The sequence below is a fragment of the Patiria miniata genome, unplaced genomic scaffold (assembly GCF_015706575.1).
Source record: "Patiria miniata isolate m_02_andy unplaced genomic scaffold, ASM1570657v1 HiC_scaffold_28, whole genome shotgun sequence".
Lineage (NCBI taxonomy): Eukaryota > Metazoa > Echinodermata > Asteroidea > Valvatida > Asterinidae > Patiria > Patiria miniata.
Genome location: NW_024037067.1, coordinates 3255459 through 3273613, shown reverse-complemented (window position 1 = coordinate 3273613; position 18155 = coordinate 3255459). Strand labels below are relative to the sequence as shown.

General features: G+C 41.2%; 3 protein-coding genes across 4 annotated transcripts; 2 read left to right on the top strand and 1 right to left on the bottom strand.

The window, feature by feature from the left end:
* The first annotated feature begins 4636 nt into the window (after positions 1–4636).
* LOC119734677 (flavin-containing monooxygenase 5-like) lies at positions 4637–8829 on the top strand. Of its 2 annotated transcripts, XM_038208205.1 has the most exons (7): positions 4637–4812; positions 5154–5321; positions 5435–5917; positions 6243–6298; positions 6501–6897; positions 7267–7511; positions 7815–8829. In XM_038208205.1, exons 2-7 carry the CDS (start codon positions 5201–5203, stop codon positions 8127–8129), a joined length of 1617 nt encoding a protein of 538 aa, XP_038064133.1. In that variant the 5' UTR covers positions 4637–4812; positions 5154–5200; the 3' UTR covers positions 8130–8829. The 2 variants fall into 2 exon arrangements, with proteins under 2 accessions (XP_038064133.1, XP_038064134.1); XM_038208206.1 differs by lacking the exon at positions 4637–4812 and having other exon boundaries at positions 5047–5321.
* LOC119734678 lies at positions 8729–13128 on the bottom strand. Its single transcript, XM_038208207.1, has 3 exons — positions 12943–13128; positions 11450–12145; positions 8729–10819 (listed from the first exon to the last, which is right to left on the bottom strand). The coding sequence occupies exons 2-3, from the start codon at positions 12094–12096 to the stop codon at positions 10690–10692; spliced, it is 777 nt and encodes a 258-aa protein (XP_038064135.1). The 5' UTR covers positions 12097–12145; positions 12943–13128; the 3' UTR covers positions 8729–10689.
* Positions 13129–13759: 631 nt separating this feature from the next.
* Positions 13760–16648, top strand: LOC119734676. Its single transcript, XM_038208204.1, has 2 exons — positions 13760–14689; positions 14917–16648. Exons 1-2 carry the CDS (start codon positions 14010–14012, stop codon positions 15005–15007), a joined length of 771 nt encoding a protein of 256 aa, XP_038064132.1. The 5' UTR covers positions 13760–14009; the 3' UTR covers positions 15008–16648.
* Positions 16649–18155: the final 1507 nt, after the last annotated feature.

The window sequence follows — 18155 nt, the reverse complement described above, 5'->3', positions numbered from 1 at the left end:
AGGTCAGTTTCAAGTGTTTACAGGTCACATCCGGGTCTTTAGTTGGTTATTAATATTAGGCTACAGCCTCTAGAGCTTGGACTTGGACCCCAGCACCATGACGTTGCTTAGCAACACTCTAGCACTCAATGTGATAGCGCATACAGGGTGAGTAAATTCAAAGGAAGCCCAAATGGCAAGACCAATTATTTAATGAACTTCTGGGACATGTAGCACTTTCAAAATCTAGGATTACGAAAGCCCAATTATAATAAGCTTTCTCTTAGTACATAAATAATTCAATCGTAATTATATGTATACTTGTCAAGTTTACGAAATTGTGAACACAAACACCGTTTTCAAGTTCTGTCCACGGATCACCAAAAAGGTAAGTGTTCTTTCAGCAAAACGAAAACAATTCACATGTATGTGAATTGAATTGTTTTCGTTTTGCTGAGAGAACTCACACCTTTTTTATGATCCGTGCACAGAACTTTAAAAACGTAACCCTAAGGCAAAAAGAAAAAGTCTCCGGTTTCTGGTATGGAGCTTGCCCAAAAAGTGGTGCGGCGACGCGGCTTTTTTTTTTTTTACCTGTTTTTTTTTGCTTCAAATGTCGGCTGATGACTGCAAATGGTGCCCGACTAAACTTAGTGCAAATATTATGGGAGACCAGAGAGGCCACATAATTAGCTTATTCTCGATCATAACCACATCTTAAAACACGTTCAAATTGTGCAGCAGCAGGATTCCAGTTAAACCAGTGAGTTTGGCGGTTTTGAGACATCATCTTTCATTGAAAAAAAAAACCTTTTTCATTTTGCCGACACGCATGGCTACGGCGACGCGCGCGCATACCAGAAACCGGAGACTTTTTGGGGGGGCCTAACCCTCTGTTTTGGTCCGAAACAGTGGAGAATTATATCTCTTTAAAAATGAAGCTCCTATTTCTATATTCATTACGAAAAACTTGTTTATTAGAAGAGCTACTTCAGCTTGTGAGGTCCGTCTTGCCATTTCATGACAAAAGTATGCGACCTATCCGCTTTACTTTGAAGAGGTTTTTTTCGGCCATTGTCCGTCAAATAATACCTTTCTTGGTATATAGGCGATTTTTGTCTGAATACAAAACCTTGAAATGGTTGCGGGCTCAATGGGCCCTTTCGGCCTTCGGGGTTTCCTTTTCTCAATCCCGACCCTTATAATGTCCGCTAAAGTACACAGGATATTATTATCAGGACACTTATTGAAACAGTTAAACAAAGGAAGTCCTGTTTGGGGGCAAAGTTTGGGCACAACAATCTTATCTCATACAGTCTACAGAAAACCATGTTCTGATTTGAGTTTTGGTTTGTTATTACCGGGTATAGTGACACAATAAAATTTGCTGTCCGGTTTACTGTAAGACTTGGGCAAGTCTACAAATAGTTCCCATTGTGTCTGGTAATTGTTTCCTTGATTTCTTAGTAACGGAAGTAGTAGTGTGGCTATCAGGAATGTGACGGGTTAGGTTCCTGAAAATTGCATTGTGAACATCATTATATAATAATATTGCAAAACTACACGTTTTGTTTAGTTTTTTTGACAACACATTGGTATAAACTGAAGTCGAAAATTGCTGAACGTTATTATTATTTGGGGTGGGTTTTTCGGGGGTGGGGTGGGGGGGGGGGTTAGGTAATACAATTGATATTACCTTCCGAAATAGGGAACGCCGAGCCCAAATTTAAAGGGCCGCCGAGCATACGACGCCTTAGCTGCGATATCGCGATTTGTAGCAACGAGCAAAAATGATATTATATAAGAAGTGAAAGGATTCTGATAATATAGTTTTGGTTTTGGATGTCATATAAAGTGACCCAGGCATCCGTATAAATATCACAAGTTAAGTTTTGTGAGAAAATAAAAGTCTTTAGGGTATGCACCGGGGGTTCAGTGGATTCTTGGGGAACTGGAGTAGAAATCCATCGTATAGTTTGGCGTGAACTGGAAATAGAATTAAATTTACATCAAAATTAAGTGCATATTCTGCTCAACTGTTAATAACACTATAAGAACCTTCAGAGTTTCTGAAGTGACTCGAAAAGTTTCTGCTCATAGCGTGGATTGCGTGGTTCCGATTGCATGGTATGCCAGCTGGTTACGACATAGAGCAAGGAACAGATCAGAATATGTCGAGGGAAAGTGAAGAAATCTCTTCCGGGAGGAAAATCCACCGGCCAGCTGTGTCAAGTGTCACTGGCGGGGAAATCCCTCTCACCATGGAGCTATTAAATGCTCTCACGCACGTTCTGCCAGATGTCAAGGCCGTTTACACAGCAGACACTGGGTGTTAGCATGCTCCATGGTGTTAGACACTAAATTTATAGCCGGCGCATAGGCACTAAATAACATCAGCGAACGGAACAACATACATCGCAGCCATGATCGCAGGTATACGAAAAGATCTCATTAAAACTCTACATAATAGGTTCAAATCTCACTCCAATCTCTGCGTGTAACCCGATGTCGGTCGGAGGACAGGTGTCCTTTAAAGTTTATTAATTATGATGACGACCACAGATTTCGCAAAATAAATAATAATAATAATAGTACCCTCTCAAGTCAAGTTGGTTAAAACTTTAACCTACAATGCGTAAATTTTTCCAATTTGACCAAAATAATGTTGGGTATATTTTACCCAACGCTGGGTAATGTGTACCCAACATTGGTCAAATAATATACACATTGTTGGTATTTTTACCAACTTTTTTTGACCACAACCAAATTTCAATTCGTGTTTTGAGAGCGTAGTTAATGACGTACATGCAGCTGTAGCGTTGAGTGTGAATTATGTGCTGCATTACGGCAGACAACGCGATAACCCCCACCGAGTTGACCGGAATAATTGCTTCATAATGTCGTGTAGGGAAATCCCCTAAAATGTACGCTGTACTATGGTTAGTACCGTACCACCCCATAGTAGTGCATTGCTTACTCAGCACTTCGAGATAAGGTGGTTGGGTTCTGCCCGGACGGCCTTGTCTTGAACACACACAGTTAGCAATGATATTTGACAATAAAATGGATGAAATATGAATTTAGGATAGGATAACTTGATTGTGTGGACGTATGATCTTCGGTCGAATAATAAAGTAACCCGAAATTATACGCTAGTCAGTTTAAGCACGGATCCTAGACACCAGGATAAACGACTGTTCTGAGCTCTAGTACAAAATGCACTCAGTGGACTTACGCGTGATAACGGGCATTAATAACCGTTGGCGCGTAATCGCGAATTTTCCAGATGTGCCATTGTGTTGGGTTATCGCACGACATCTAAAACGGAAATATTCATAAAGCTGCAAGTAAAACTGCTTCTTAATCTTATTTAAGATATAATTGTTCCAAATTATTAAAAAAATAAATACTTCAGGATATAACAAATGGTATTGTACAGTTTTTGTCGTCATAGATGAAGTATTTACCCGGGAAATTAACATCAATTTTCGAGGAGAACACCGTTTACCCAAATTTCGTTTTTAATTAGGCTTTTATTAAAAAGTTTTAGAGAGATAGGATGCCGAACCGATGAAACAAAAGCGACATTTCATTGTTCATCTTAAAGCTAAAGATATTGTGCTCGGCGTTACCATGGTTATGTAGTTATCACTTATCAGAATTCAATAATAAAGACCAAAAACGTAGACTCATGAATATTCAAAAATATAATTCGCTGGCTTGACAGACTTCGAGGCCAGATCGGGCGAAGAGCCTTGCAAATCTGAAAGCCACCGCGCGCAGTGGTCTTTGTTGGAAAGTATTCATGATATTTGCCACCAGTACAGGCCGTTATCACGCGTCTAACCAGGAGTTGGGCGAGTCGTTAATCCTTGTGTGTAGGATCCGTGGTTGTGTTTTTTTTGTGCTGTTCTAGATGACTGAGCATGTTTTCATACAAAAAGGCTGAAACCCTCTTTTGTCAAGTTAGAAGGATGCAAATTCCTTTGTTTTCGCCCACAGAGTTCCTGATAACACTACACAGCGTACATTTTTAGGGGATTTCCCTGCACGGCATTATGAATAATAATTAAGTAACCCGAAATTATACGCTAGTCAGTTTAAGTGTCAGAGTTTTTCAGAAAAATTGTGGTTTTTGTATACATGTATTTTTATCTGTGCTGTTCTAGATGACTGAGCATGTTTTCTTACAAAAAGGTTGAAACCCTCTTTTGTCAAGTTAGACTGATGCTTTACGGTTGACCCGGATGCAGATTCCTTTGTTTTTGCCCAGAGTTCCCGATAACACTACCTGGATGTGACCTCTATTAATATGACGGCTGGACGAGTAAGACGTATCACCTTTCAATATCTAACAATATAGCGAGACGGATGTGGTGTGCCCATGCAGTTCCATTATTTGAAATAATACACGACTTGAAGCAACGAGTTTGTTTCGAATTTTTCAAGGATTCCATGTCATTATCTTCTCTCCCGCAACAAAATGGAGTGTAGCCCACAAGAATTCGGCGTGATAAGGATGTTGTTGTTACTATTATGCAGATATATTTTGAAAAGATTTCTGGCTTAAAGTTTTATTTAAATGAATTGTGATTGACATCCGCCCCGCCCTCAGTTTAAAAAAAACCACCTGCTTGTGATCGTATATAACAACTCTTAAAAATACTTTTAAACAGCGCCATTATGAGTCCTCCCTTTATCCAATCTGTCTTTAAATTAGTTTTAATTTTATTCCGACATAGTTTACAACACTTCCAGACCATAAAGACAAATTTCAGCATCATTTTGAACGTTTAAAGTGTATAGATCCTTTAAAGAACTGTCGGAAGTAAAGTAAAAAACATCGGCTAATTTTGTTTCTTTTGAATAGCTAATCACATTTTTACATTCTTGTAAAGAGAAAGCAGACGGTCGGAAAAAAGTTAATATCCTTTCTTATTTCGGTTATCCGTTTTCACTTATAGGACAAAGTTCGATCAAGTTAGGCAATGATCACTGATTCATCGAGAACATGCATTTAGTATAGTTTGTAAATATCTTTTATGATTTTTTTTTTGGGGGGGGGGGGGGTTATCCACGATTCGGAAAAAAGGCCAAAATACGTTTATCGATGCTGCTGATTCCTTTGACGTACCATGGACGTACAGATTGCTTATAATATTTATTTTCTGCAGGAAATAGTAGTAGTAGGCCTACATGGTGTTTCGTTACGTAACGGAGGATGGCGATACCAGTGAAGCGAGTAGCGGTGATCGGGGCGGGAGTGTCGGGGCTAATGTCCGTCAAGTCGTGCCTTGAGGCTGGGCTAGAACCCGTCTGCTTCGAGAAAAATGAACAACTCGGTGAGTTTACGGCCATGGATGTGTAAACCACTATTAATATTAAATTAATGTGTTACTTCAAGTATCAGCCAGTATTCTGTCTAAACTTCTACTTCATAACTTGTTTCTCCCAGGCGGGGTATGGCAGACCCAGGAGCTGGACAATTTGGACGGTATCTCTGGAGGCACCATCTATCAATGTCTGATGAGTAACTCTAGCAAAGAGATGATGGCTGTCAGTGACTTTCCATTTCCTAAGGAATACCCTCCCTATCTCACCCCACAACATCTCCTCACGTACTACCGCGATTATGCCGAACACTTCAATCTGGACCAGCACATCCGGTTAGGCATCGAGGTGATGAAGGTGGCACCGAGCGCGGACCACGAGGCTACGGGGAGATGGGAGGTGTGTTCCCGGCCAAGATGCCGTAGCGGCACGCTGGATGGACCCACCGCCTCGGAGATATTCGATGCGGTGATCGTCTCCACCGGCTTGTTCAACACGGCCTTCGTGCCTAGCTACCCCGGGCAGGGGGAGTTTCGTGGACAGATCCTGCACAGCAACCGATTCCGGAGCGGAGAACAGTTTGCCGGGAAAACCGTTCTTGTTGTTGGTAAAAAAAGAAGAAGTTTTTTTCTCTGTCTAATTACTAATCGTCAACACTTACCCGTTGTTGGTCTCTTTTTACTGCAGTTCACATCTTGTCATACCAAGTTACTTTGGCTACATATAAAAGTGAGAATTAGAAGACAAGTGTTGGTACCGGTAAAAGTTGGGTTCCTTCCCGTGAAACGGAAACCTATACCTCTGCAAATAAAATGGAGATGTCGCACGGATTTTTGGTTTTATTCTCTTCCGCGCAGAGTGCAGATTAAGCACTTTTCATTGATATTCAGTAAAACTATAATGCGTGTATTTAAATCTTTTTTAATCAATAGGCAGTTCGCATTCTGCTGGTGATGTAGCTGTGGATGCCAGCCGTCATGCAAATCAGGTAACCAGACACACGAAGATGGCATCAAGAACACCTCCGACACCCGTTGTATATTAAGGCGGGCGTTCCGGTTTTAAGAAATGATTATGTATATTAAGAAATGGCGTGAAACCATGCTCTTAAAGCATCTGGGCTGCAATACAGTACGGCAAGGTGTATAATCTATCTTTAACCCCCCCCCCACCTTTTCTCTGTTGTTCAGGTTTACCTGAGCATGCGAGATGGAGCCTGGGTGATCGGCCGGTTTGGCCCGGGCGGCATGCCCATCGACGCCTACTCCAACAGCCGCTGGAAGGCCAAGCTCCCGGAGGTCATCAGACGTCTGGCCGCTCGACCGATGTTCGAGGGCCGCTTCGATCTAGATAACCTAGGCTTGCGGTGTAAGAGGCGGCTGTTTGAAGGCTACATCATGGTGAACGATGAGATCCATTGCCGTATTATCTGCGGGGCCCTGCAGTGCAAGCCGGGCATCGAGAGGTTCACACGGGACGGTGTGGTGTTTGAGGACGGGACTCGGGTTGATGGGCTGGATGTGGTAGTCTTCGCTACAGGCTACAATCTCAACTTTCCGTTCTTTGAGGATAACTCCATCATTGCAGGTGAAAAGAGACTTAAAGCTCGAAAAAGAGTTTCACATCTTGAAACGTGCGACCTGCGACGCAAAAAGAGTATATACAAGAAGTGAATCAGTGTAAAAGCCAATTATTCGGATTCTTAGCAATGTTCAAAACTCTAATAAAATATAATATTGGAGATGATGTATTCCTCTCAGGCCAGATGTTTTCTTTGAAGAATTGTAGATTCTCTTACCAATTTTATAATAGATTTCAAAGCACAATGTCGCTGACAAAATGCAGAGATCAGCTCAGAATGCTGTGTCATTTGAATCGGCCAATCACAAATAGAGCAAGAGTTATTGCTGTGTAGGAAAGTTAGTGGGTCATTTTTTTTTCTTGCATGAAATACAGATAATTTTGCGGACTTGGAGTTGTACATGCACGTCTGGCCGGCACGCCGTACCCACCCAACGCTGGCTGCCGTGGGCTACGTGTCTACTCTGGGAGCCCAGACCCCGCTATTCGAGCTCCAATCACGCTGGGTTGCTCAGGTGTTTCTTGGGAACGCTCGGCTGCCTGGGATAGACGAGAGGATGGAGGACGTGAAAAGACGCAAGGAGGCGTACTTTAAGAAGTTCGGGAAGCATCGTATCTTTGTGAGTCATTACACGGTACTGATTGGGAAATCCGGCTTTTCGAGGCCTCCGTATGAATCAAAATGCAAGTAATGCAAGGGGTGCACTTTACGTACCGTCACGTTCCGTTTTTCTGGTTTCGATTTGTGGGCAGGCGTGGGGTCGGTGGGGAATTGTATGTATGTTGTCTTCTTTGTTTAGGCCTATGGCAAGTTTTTTTATTTTTTTTTATTTGGGAACAGATGAAAATTGAAAGAAATGGTCATCCCATGATAATAATGAGCCACTTGTTGAAATGAGTTTCTTTGAAAATTCTGTACCCAGTTCCCACCAATCCCATACTGCGAGGAATTGGCCGACAAGATTGGAGCACGGCCCAACTTCACCAGACTCCTCCTGACTGACCCCAAACTAGCTCTCCGTGCATTCTTGGGTCCGGCCTACCCACCCTTCTACCGGCTCAACGGGCCCCACCCATGGGCGGGGGCCAGAGACGCTATCATCAACGGCTGGGCAAATACCGTCAATCCCACCAGGACCAGGGTGGTGGAGAAGCCGTCGACTGGTGGCGCCCTCACCGTGGCCATGTTGATAGCTGTAACCGTACTTATTATTAGTTTAATCCTCGTGTTAAACTGATGCCATTCAAATTTCCCTTTAATTGATGGGAAAAAAAGGAAAAACACTCCTGTTGAAAAACGAACATGAGTCAGGTTTCCATCCTGAGACTGATGGTACAAGATAATCAATATTGCTCAGGGCATTGTTTGGCAAGTGGAGGATCGAACTGACCCAAGGCAGGCTAGGACGAACATACGCACCTTGTTCCCATACCCCCGGCCGCCCCAACCAAGAAGTGGGATTGTCACTTTTATGAGTTTTAAAGCGACACAATTTTTGCGAAAAACAGAAAGTGTTTTCTATTTTTGATTTATGTTAAGTTCAAATAGGCTAGGTAAGGATAAATTGAATCAAACAAGAACAGAGTAACCTATTAATTTGCCAGTCATCAAAAACAAAACGGATTTTCGAAATTGGATGTAGACTAAATACGAGAGTCACCATTTGGTTTAAGCCAAACAGTCGAACTGATTTTTCCCTATAAAAATAGGGCAGGGTGGGGTACAGTAATATGTCCAGACTGGATCGGGGACAAAAGCATTGGAGTTGCGACAACCAGCTGCTGTGTGGGTACACAATGGAAACAAAATCAATGCAACAAAACATCGATTCCACAATCCATAGTTTCGTTTTGTGTTAATAACAATGTACAGACAATAAAGCAGCAAAATATGACTTAATTGTTTATAAATAAATTTTAAAAAATATAGAAAGCATGGATGCATTTTCGAGAAAGTGAGCCTATAAAGAAATTCCTAAAAACAATTATCCCCACTAAGATAGACGAGAAAGAATACACAATGCTAAATACCAACATATAGAAACACAGCATCGAGATAGAAACAAACGGATCAAACATTAAAATACTGCATATTGTGAAGAATTTTGTGTAAACTAAAAAGATAATAGCTACAGGTCGCACTCAAGTGGAGAATTGTTCCTTTGAAACAGCGTTCAACTTGATCATGGAAGATTGGACAGATAAACTTTTAAGTATTATTTCACCCAGCGTTGACTACATCTCCGAAAATTGGACCAAACATCGAAAGTTACCAATGTAGCTCATATTTCAATATTGATCGAAGTAAAAAAAAATTTAAAAAAATTACAATGTAATATGATTGATGAATTAATTACAAATTGACAAGATGTATACATTTGAGTTCTATGGCAGCACCAGAAATATGTTCTTAGGGAAGTCACTTTGAAAATACAGTAAGATGTATGAACTATAATGACTGCTTTGCATGCTTTAATTTATGAACTTGCGAACATGCAAATGTATATACAATGTAAATATAATTTAGGAATTGCTAAAAAAAAAAAAACTTTCGAATATTTACTGACATGCTACGACCGTCTGAAACGAAAATTTGTTTTATTATTACCAAGCAATTACATCGGACTTAAAAAAAAAATAATCAAATTAATTTTACATGACACAATTTTCACTTGCACGAAAGACTGTATGACCTCTGAAACCAATTTCTCTCACGCAAACTTATGGACACCACCTCCTTGAGTAAAATTTTAAATATAAAAAAATATTTCAAGATTGAGAAGCCTAGGTAAAGACCTGTCGTGTCATGAACACCTTAACGAACTCTCCTCTTTTCTTAATAGGAATTCTAGGGAGTGTCTAACACCTTATTTTTACAGTTGTTTTGTGGTATTTTAGTTGAGGTATAAAAAAATATACAAACGTTGGATAAAAAATAAAACGAGAGAAATTGGACACAAAATATAAAAATGTTCTTTTGCAATATATATGCAGAAAACAAAAACAACTCCGCTATACACAAACACATTAGTAGCCGACTTGTGTTCGCTTAGTTGTCATTTGTCAGGAGCTGACACATTTCATTATGAATATATGGCAAAATGAATATTTTGGAGAATTATTGAAATTTTAAAAAACAATTAAAAAATCAAGATTTTAATAATTCATAATAATTTATAATATAATGTCCTTTTTATTTCCACAACGGCAACAATCCAGCCACTTTTCATCAGAATCAATGATGACAGACCCCTCCCCCCAAAAAGAATGTTTTACACAAACTTTGTCTTTGATACGGAAACTTTTAATTCATACAACCCCAAATTCCATCAAAATCCAATAGCTCCATTATGCACCGTTTGGATGGATTCAGGATTATACAAGCCAGCCACTGTAGCTTCACATGGGCTTGTCCCTATTTCATATGAGTACTTTGAATGTTGAACTGTTTTCTGCAATTTTGAGAAACTCAACAAAGTAGCCATCATAATTGGCCAAGGAGTTCAGCATCTAATATTTGTACATAAATTTAAAAAGGCATGTGTCTACATATGAGGTTATGTGACTTCATGCTCTTCTTTCTTGTTACAAGCCCAAATGGCTAATCTTAATTATGCGTAGATGCAGAACACTGTGTGCGTTATTACGTGAGTTGACCTCATGTCAGAGTTCATCATGGAGGAAAGCTGCCTTAATGACCTTGCCCATCTCTGACTCTATGTCTGAGAGGATGAGGAAGTGTTCAGACTGAGACAAGGTCACAACGTTAAACGACCTTGGACCAAATTTAAATGCTAGTTATACCATTGCTGGGCCACTATTGTCCTTTTCAGGTATGCTTTCTGAGTTGACGGCGTCCTCATAGGTCGGTGGAGGTGCAGTTGAATCAGTTGAGGGGTAGGGTTTGGGTGTCATAGCAGAAGGATCCCTTCAAAAGAAAAAAAACAAATCAGGTTGAGAAGAGACTTTACAAGAGGATTTGAACCTACGAGCTGCAACCTCCAAAAAATTGTAGGGTACTCAACCGACCGAGCTATAAAGCCCTACGTTGAAAATCTCCTAACTGTCACTTTGTTATTGATAAGGCACTAGTCATGCAGAAAATGAGATTTCTTTATTCTTTTGAGGTATCCTCCCCACACCTCGTCTATGTTCCTTGATATACATGTACATTACACACAAGATGAGGAATAACCGACTGCAAAATGTTTACAATTTCCGCATTGTCTCTTTTCCACATTTTTCTTAAAGAAATGCTTCCTAGGGAGTGTGAAAAAAAGTGATGTCATAAATTTTAGACCTTTTATCTTCTTCAGCCTGTAAATGCGTTGTTTTGTTTTAAAGTCATATTTGACACATTTGTATTATATAGTACTTTTTCAGCTGCTGTTTCGTCTTTTTGGCCATGCACAGCAAGAATACCATGTGACTTGCTGTCAGCCAATCAAAAACAGACCCTGTGGGGAGGTGTTATAAATTAACAAGCTTCCTTATCTTGGTTACCAACTAACTGGTAACAACTCCAGAAATAATTATTCAGTTTTAAAACACAACTTACTGTTGTGGATAGGGAATGGTCGCTGGATATTGTTGAGGTGGTGGATGGATGCCGGGCTGGAGCTGTGGTTGATAGGCCACTTGTCCCCCTGGTCCATACATGATTGTTGCCCCTGGACCTTGTGGTTGGATGATAGGTGGTGCCCCAGGTTGTACTGGCTGGACTATTTGTGGCTGTGCCCCAGGCTGGCCGTATACCAACGTGGTCACCCCTTGCTGATTCAGTGCGATTTGCTGCTGTTGTTGCATACGTCCCCTCCGACAAAACACAACGCAAGCCATCATCAAGGATAGGCCCAGAATGAAAAAGATGCAACCGACAATTCCCAAGCCCATGGCGAAGTTGAACCCAAACGACATCATCATAATTCCACTGAAGAGAAAGAAAAAGCCGAACGTTCCGAGGCAGGCTCCCAAACCAACTACACTACCCATTGGTGTCCCGACCCGGCCCCCGACCACGTGTGCACCCATTGGTGTGCCCACGGACGAGACGTGGGTATGGTGGTGAACATTGTGGTGGCGATGACGATTGTGGTGAGCGTGGTGATGGTGGTGAGCAGCATGATGGTGTCCATGGTGCCTAGGCATTGTGGGTCTTGTGTCGGCAGCCTTGTCCCTCGGTCTCTGGAAGAGGGCAGGGTACATCCAACGAAGGTGCTGCTTCAATAAGTCTCTCTGTCCAATTTGTTTTGTCCTAGGACAAAATATTTAATAGTGCGAACTATTAAATTGAATTACAACTTCCTTCCATGGCAGTAGTTTTGAATAAATTTTGGTGAGAACAATAATTTGAATGAATGACAAATAAGACTGACTCCATTTGGTAGTTGTTGTATACCAGGTTCATGTGTACCTCCTAGGCCGAGTAACTAGGACTCTACGAATTGCCTTAACACTTGGACATGGCCGGGCGCTATTGCCTGACCATATCCAAATGTTAAAAAAGGTGATTCGAAGAGTCCTAGTTACTCAGACTATGTACCTCCAGACTCTGTGTTCTACATCTAGACCTATCTAATGGAACGATTCCCATATCTGGCCATCACTAATTTGTCCCTTCAGTCACCTATCAGCCACCAGGAAGTAATATGTCCTAAAAAGTAAAATTTAGCAGGGAAAATATTGATGCATTTACTGAGAAAACACTTCAGACCTGTCTCATAGGGGTTGTGCATGCAGAGGTTGACAAGTCACACTCACAGTGCAGTGCTGGCTGGCCAGATATGGGAATCTTTCCTACCACAATAGTAATGACATTGAGTAAGTATACTTAAGTATACTTACAGTATGTCAATAGTTACAAACCTTAAAGTAAGATCAATATTTAACTTGTTGCTGTGTCAGTGTCAAAAACTGTCAATTTTGTTGACTCTCGTCACGAAATTAAATGTTCGGCCCCCCGGCCCCCATTTTTTATTTATCTTCAAATGGGTTCAATTCAAATCCCTGAAATGTCAAACAAAATGGGAAATTAATCACAATTTTGCTCACCAAGATCACAGGAAACGTTACTCAACTATCTAGGACACGTTATAGGCCTATTGTACCACGAAAAAGGAACTTGCACTAGTGTCAGTAGTGATGAATTGGGCAAAATCAAAAGGTGTGGTCGACATTCATGTAATTGTCACGTAAATCTACCGACAGCGAAATTTATGACATTGCTTTGCGGCAAACAACGCCCTCTCGTGGCAGATAAAAAAAAGATCAAAAATAACAAATTAATATTAAACTAGTAGTCTCCGCCCTCATAAACAACTGAACTGCACGAAAAAGTTTAATCATTAACGTCATTGTCAATAGTTATGGTTGATAAGGAGTATATATGTATTATGCGTCATGTCCATGAACGAGAAGGTACAGGCATAGTACGGTCAGGGCCGCATCACTTTTTCCATTAGACTCAGTCGTTTTAATACTGCTGGCCCTCGGATAGCCGAAGCGACCAACTTCTGCAGATTTTATGTTCGCCGGTGAAGTTAGAAATTTAAATTTGCTTGGTAAACGTGACGAGCACGAAGAGTACAGTACACATATGGTAAATAACATGTAAATTACATTGCTCTGGTATTATTCTAGTGTACAATGTAGGTCCAGTTTTGCATTACGATTTGTAGTGTTCCGATTTTTTAGCGACTAAGAACCATTCCCGCTACCCCATCTTAGTGCAGCAACACGGAGGCCACACAAGTGGAGCTGCCCTGGCATTTCTTATCACCCCCCCCCCAAAAAAATTGGCAAGTCTTCCACATCATGAATTGTGTTTTGTTAAGACGATTCCAACCATAAGTCGCGATCGTCTGAACTCTAAGACCATCCGTCCCAACTGGCCTACTAGCAAGGGACGATGCTATTTGGGCATAACCTTCTTACAAGAGGTAACTTGAACTTGATGGATTGAATTTGATCTATTTTGTGTCTTTGACATTATTTTTTTGTGCAGGTGAAGATTGAACAATTTGAACTTGAAGCAACTTGGATGTAACTGGGCCCTGCCCTCTCCTAAGTTCCAGACCCAGAAACCAAGAGACAAAAGTGTCGTCAAAAAACCTGGCACCATGAACCATGACCATGATTTTCACCATGATGTTGGTGCCCACCATCATGACATTCACCACGATATTCACCACCATGGCATAGGACACGATCACCACGGCATTCACCATGATTTTCACCACCATGGCATAGGAAACCATCACCACGACATTCATCACCACGATATTCACCACCATGGCATAGGAAACCATCACCACGTCGTTCACCACGACATTCATCACCACCCTCATGTTTCGTCAGGCGCCACCGTGGGTGTCCAAAGGGTGGGCAGGCCAGCTGGTGGTGCAATGGTCGTGGCGGTCTGCTTTGGAATGTTTGGCGTTTTCTTCCTGATCGGCGGAGTCATGATGGTGGCGTTCGGTTTCAACTTCTTCTCTGGTGTTGGGATTGTTGGAGCCATCATGCTGTCAGTGGGCGTGGCCATGTTGATTGCTTGTATTGTGTGTTGCTGTAAGGGCTGCCTGCAGCAACAGCAGCAGCAGCAGCAGCAAGCATTTGTGCTCCAGCCGGCCGGTGTCATGCAACCCCCTCCCCCTGGGGCACCACCCATCATTCAACCACAAGGTCCAGGGCCAAGTATCCTGTATGGACCAGGGGGACAAGTGGCCTATCAACCCCAGATCCAGCCCGGCATCCAACCACCACCTCAACAGTATCCAGCAGCAATGCCCTATCCTCAACAGTAAGTCAATCAACTGAGTATCCAGAGGTCCAAAGTATTCAAATCAATACAGAGTGTCACACTACATGTACAACAGAGATTACTGAGATTCAAATCAGGCAAATAATATCCTTGTTATCATGAAAGTCGATATTATTTTGTGGCAGCATTTTCTTTGTCAACTCCCTGGGGAATAACAACGTATATATATTCCTAAAGTTTGTGGTTTCTTTTTTTTTCTTTTGAAGGGTTCCTGATGTTCCATCTGCGCCTCCTCCATCCTATGAGGATATAGTCAAACCAGCAGGCGGACCTGAGGAACATGAGCAGATGGTATAACCTGGGAATATAAAAAAAAAACACGCCTCAATCTCTCTGATATTGAGTCAGAGATACTGACCAATGCACTCTTTACATAATGAACTCTGACAGCGACAAGGAAGGAACCATTTTTACATTACCTCCTGAAGTAAGGTATCCAGTCTACCTGAGTCGAAGTTCAGTGACGTATATGAAGGGCAGACATTTTATGCTTACTAAATTGTAAGGATTTCTTGTGTAGGATGTTGCAAAAACCCAAATCTATGCTGTAAACATAGCTATAGGCACATCAGGTTTTCTCGAATGTCTTTCCTCTAAAGCACAAGCTACATTTGCATTTATAGTAGCTAGGTACTGCAGTCATGATTTATGTGAAACTCTGCGAAACCGTGTGATGGATTTGTTAGAATGGTAAGAAAAAGTTGTAGAAAATCCACTCATTCTAGAGTAATGTTGACATCAAAATATTAAGGGAGATTTTCATTTGTTGTGAAGGCCTGAATTATGGTCAAAATTATGATACGTTTTATTGGTGACCTTTTAGCTAGCATTTGAAATTTGTCAAAGTTTTTGAAAGTTTAAAAACGGGGGTCACACTCCCAAAGCTACCAAGCATGTTTCTCTTGACTGTGACACGAGAAAATACAGTTCATAACAATTAAAGAATCACTATTAAATACACTGATAGAGTTCCCAACATGCACATCCTATAATCAGTTAAACACAAACCGACATGCAGTACGATGTCATGCCCAAATTAATATCACATCAAATGCGTACCTAATTAATATTTCTGAGGCAATGTTCTGTGATCATTATGATTTTCTGGTCTACTGCCTTAGCGTTACATTTTTTTTCGGGACCTGGTTGCTGTCTTTATACAAAATGGCTTTTAAAAAATTTAATTTATTCCTTTATTTTCCTAATATTAAACAGTACTGTTTGTGATATTCTGAAATATTTCAAAAATACTACAACATTAACAGATAAAGAAAATCTATTTGTGTATAATAGGCCTAAAAGTATTATTGTACAACGGTACTATAGGACAGTTAAGTTTGTATTTCAGTTTCAATCGAGATAATTTTAACAGTAAACTATTTGTGTAATTATAAAAATTAAAATCTTTAATACAGACCTTGTTGAATTCAGTCATATTAAATTTGTACAATATATATATGAAATAAGTATGTGAAGAAATATAGTCCTTCATCAGTACTTCAGTTACTATGCTGTAATTTTAATAAATATTGATAATATGCGATCAACATCAATAAATGATCAGCGGTTATATATAACTTGAATGCTTTGTATAGCGATGCATGCCACATCTTTTCGTTGTATTTGCATACCATATAATGACCCTTGTGAGGTGAGCCATTGTGTGTCCATTTGGAGGGATAGTTATCCACTATAATCCAACATGTATGTGCCCTATAATGTTGTTTTTCTACACATGACTTGGGCAAAGCAAAAACTATTAGAAAACCAAACTGTCATTCTTTGACTGCGCAGTTGTGTACAGCTACAGGTCTTTAGACTCTAGTGTCTGTGGCCAGTTGATGATTTTTGCAGTGTAAACGTAAGCGATATTTTCTGCTTATTTCAAGGTTCCATCAAATTAAATAAATGATTATTGGACTCACCTAAAAAATAGCTGTGAGGGAATCCTTTTGAATATCATCAAAATTATTTTGTGGAAAGGCGGCAGGTAGGGTTTTGAACCGAAGTTTCAGGGATAGCTAGCACGCATGACTAAGTACTGCTAGCTATAGACGTAAAATGGCGACGATAGTACCGAACGCTTTTGAAGCACGTCGCGGATAGGCTGATAATTTTGACATTTACAACAACTCTTATAAGATATTATACGAATATGCAAACTGTGTACTTTCAACATTACAATATCTGCACAAAGCCGACAGAAAGTAGCGAACACGGGAACAATGATTGTATTTTTGTCTTAGTTGTCATTTCTATAACCCCACTTTTTTACCCCCCCCCCCAAAAAATAGTATAGTTCTTTCAGCCGGGAGTTGCCGGGGAGGGGGAGGGGGAGGGGGAGGGGAGGAGTGGGATTTAGGGGGGGGGGGGCACGTTCTCACACCCCCAAGGACCCCCACCCACACACACACTACAAAACAAAGAGATCAGAAAAAGGGAATGAAGGCCCCCTATATAGCGTCAACTGAGTTCCAGCCCCCCTTCTAACGGGGCCGTATCATAAGTCCGACGCCTCATAGGTCCGACGCCTCATAAGTCCGAAATTTCGGACTTATGAGGCGTCGGACTTATGAGGCATAACATTTATTTATTCCGCCTCATAGGTCCGACGCCTCATAAGTCCGACGCCTTATAAGTCCGACAACAGAAAAACGAGGCGTTTAATTTATCGGACTTACGAGGCGTCGGAGCTATGAGACGTCGGACCTATGCGGCGTCGGACTTATGAGGCGTCGGACCTATGAGGCGTCGGACTTATGAGCGGACCCCCTTCTAACTTGGGCACATTTTGTTGTTGATCCGCCCTTGGTGTAGTACTATTATGCGCGAACAGATTTGCTGATTAATTAGGCAAGACCCCGCCTCTTGACTTCCTAGATTTTCACCAATCAACAGGCGCTTTCTATAGGTCTATCGGGTCTTCGGTCATTCACCCGTTGCACGTCATAGACATGGATTAAAAAAAAATGTCACCGCGCGCGGCGCTCGGTATCATGTTACGCGAATGCGCACCCGGCTGTTGTTGTATTACAAAAACGCTGCATTCGAATTGACCAATCACAGCGTTAGTCCTGATTTTGGGATGAAATGACGTCACGATTTAGTAAAGTCGACTCCGGTGGCTGGCGCGCGGCTTGCATAAATCTGCATGCTTTGACATATCAGACGTTAGACAGGAGATGGCTCCTTGGATAACGGGTGATACTCAGACTACCCTTGGTGCCCCCGCACATAAAATGCTGGTCCCCCCCCCCCAACTAAACAAATGTCTTTCCTCTGATCCTGACAACGGATCATGAATCATTAACGATGATTACTAACACTGTTGGTGCCCGGCAGAAAATTTTAAATTTATAATATTATATTATAATTTATGTTTAACATCATTGATTGCAAGTTATTTAAAATCGCACATGGTAGGGACGTAGACATGTTATTAATA

Bases quoted from the DNA above. Each gene is read 5' to 3' on its own strand.
- LOC119734677 (XM_038208205.1), top strand. From the start codon at position 5,201: ATGGCGATACCAGTGAAGCGAGTAGCGGTGATCGGGGCGGGAGTGTCG. The intron at 6,898-7,266 runs GTGAAAAGAGAC...CATGAAATACAG, and splicing joins GGATAACTCCATCATTGCAG to ATAATTTTGCGGACTTGGAG. The intron at 7,512-7,814 runs GTGAGTCATTAC...TTCTGTACCCAG, and splicing joins TCGGGAAGCATCGTATCTTT to TTCCCACCAATCCCATACTG.
- LOC119734678 (XM_038208207.1), bottom strand. From the start codon at position 12,096: ATGTACCCTGCCCTCTTCCAGAGACCGAGGGACAAGGCTGCCGACACA. The intron at 10,820-11,449 runs GTAAGTTGTGTT...TTTCTTTTGAAG, and splicing joins ACCATTCCCTATCCACAACA to GGATCCTTCTGCTATGACAC.
- LOC119734676 (XM_038208204.1), top strand. From the start codon at position 14,010: ATGAACCATGACCATGATTTTCACCATGATGTTGGTGCCCACCATCAT. The intron at 14,690-14,916 runs GTAAGTCAATCA...TTTCTTTTGAAG, and splicing joins GCAATGCCCTATCCTCAACA to GGTTCCTGATGTTCCATCTG.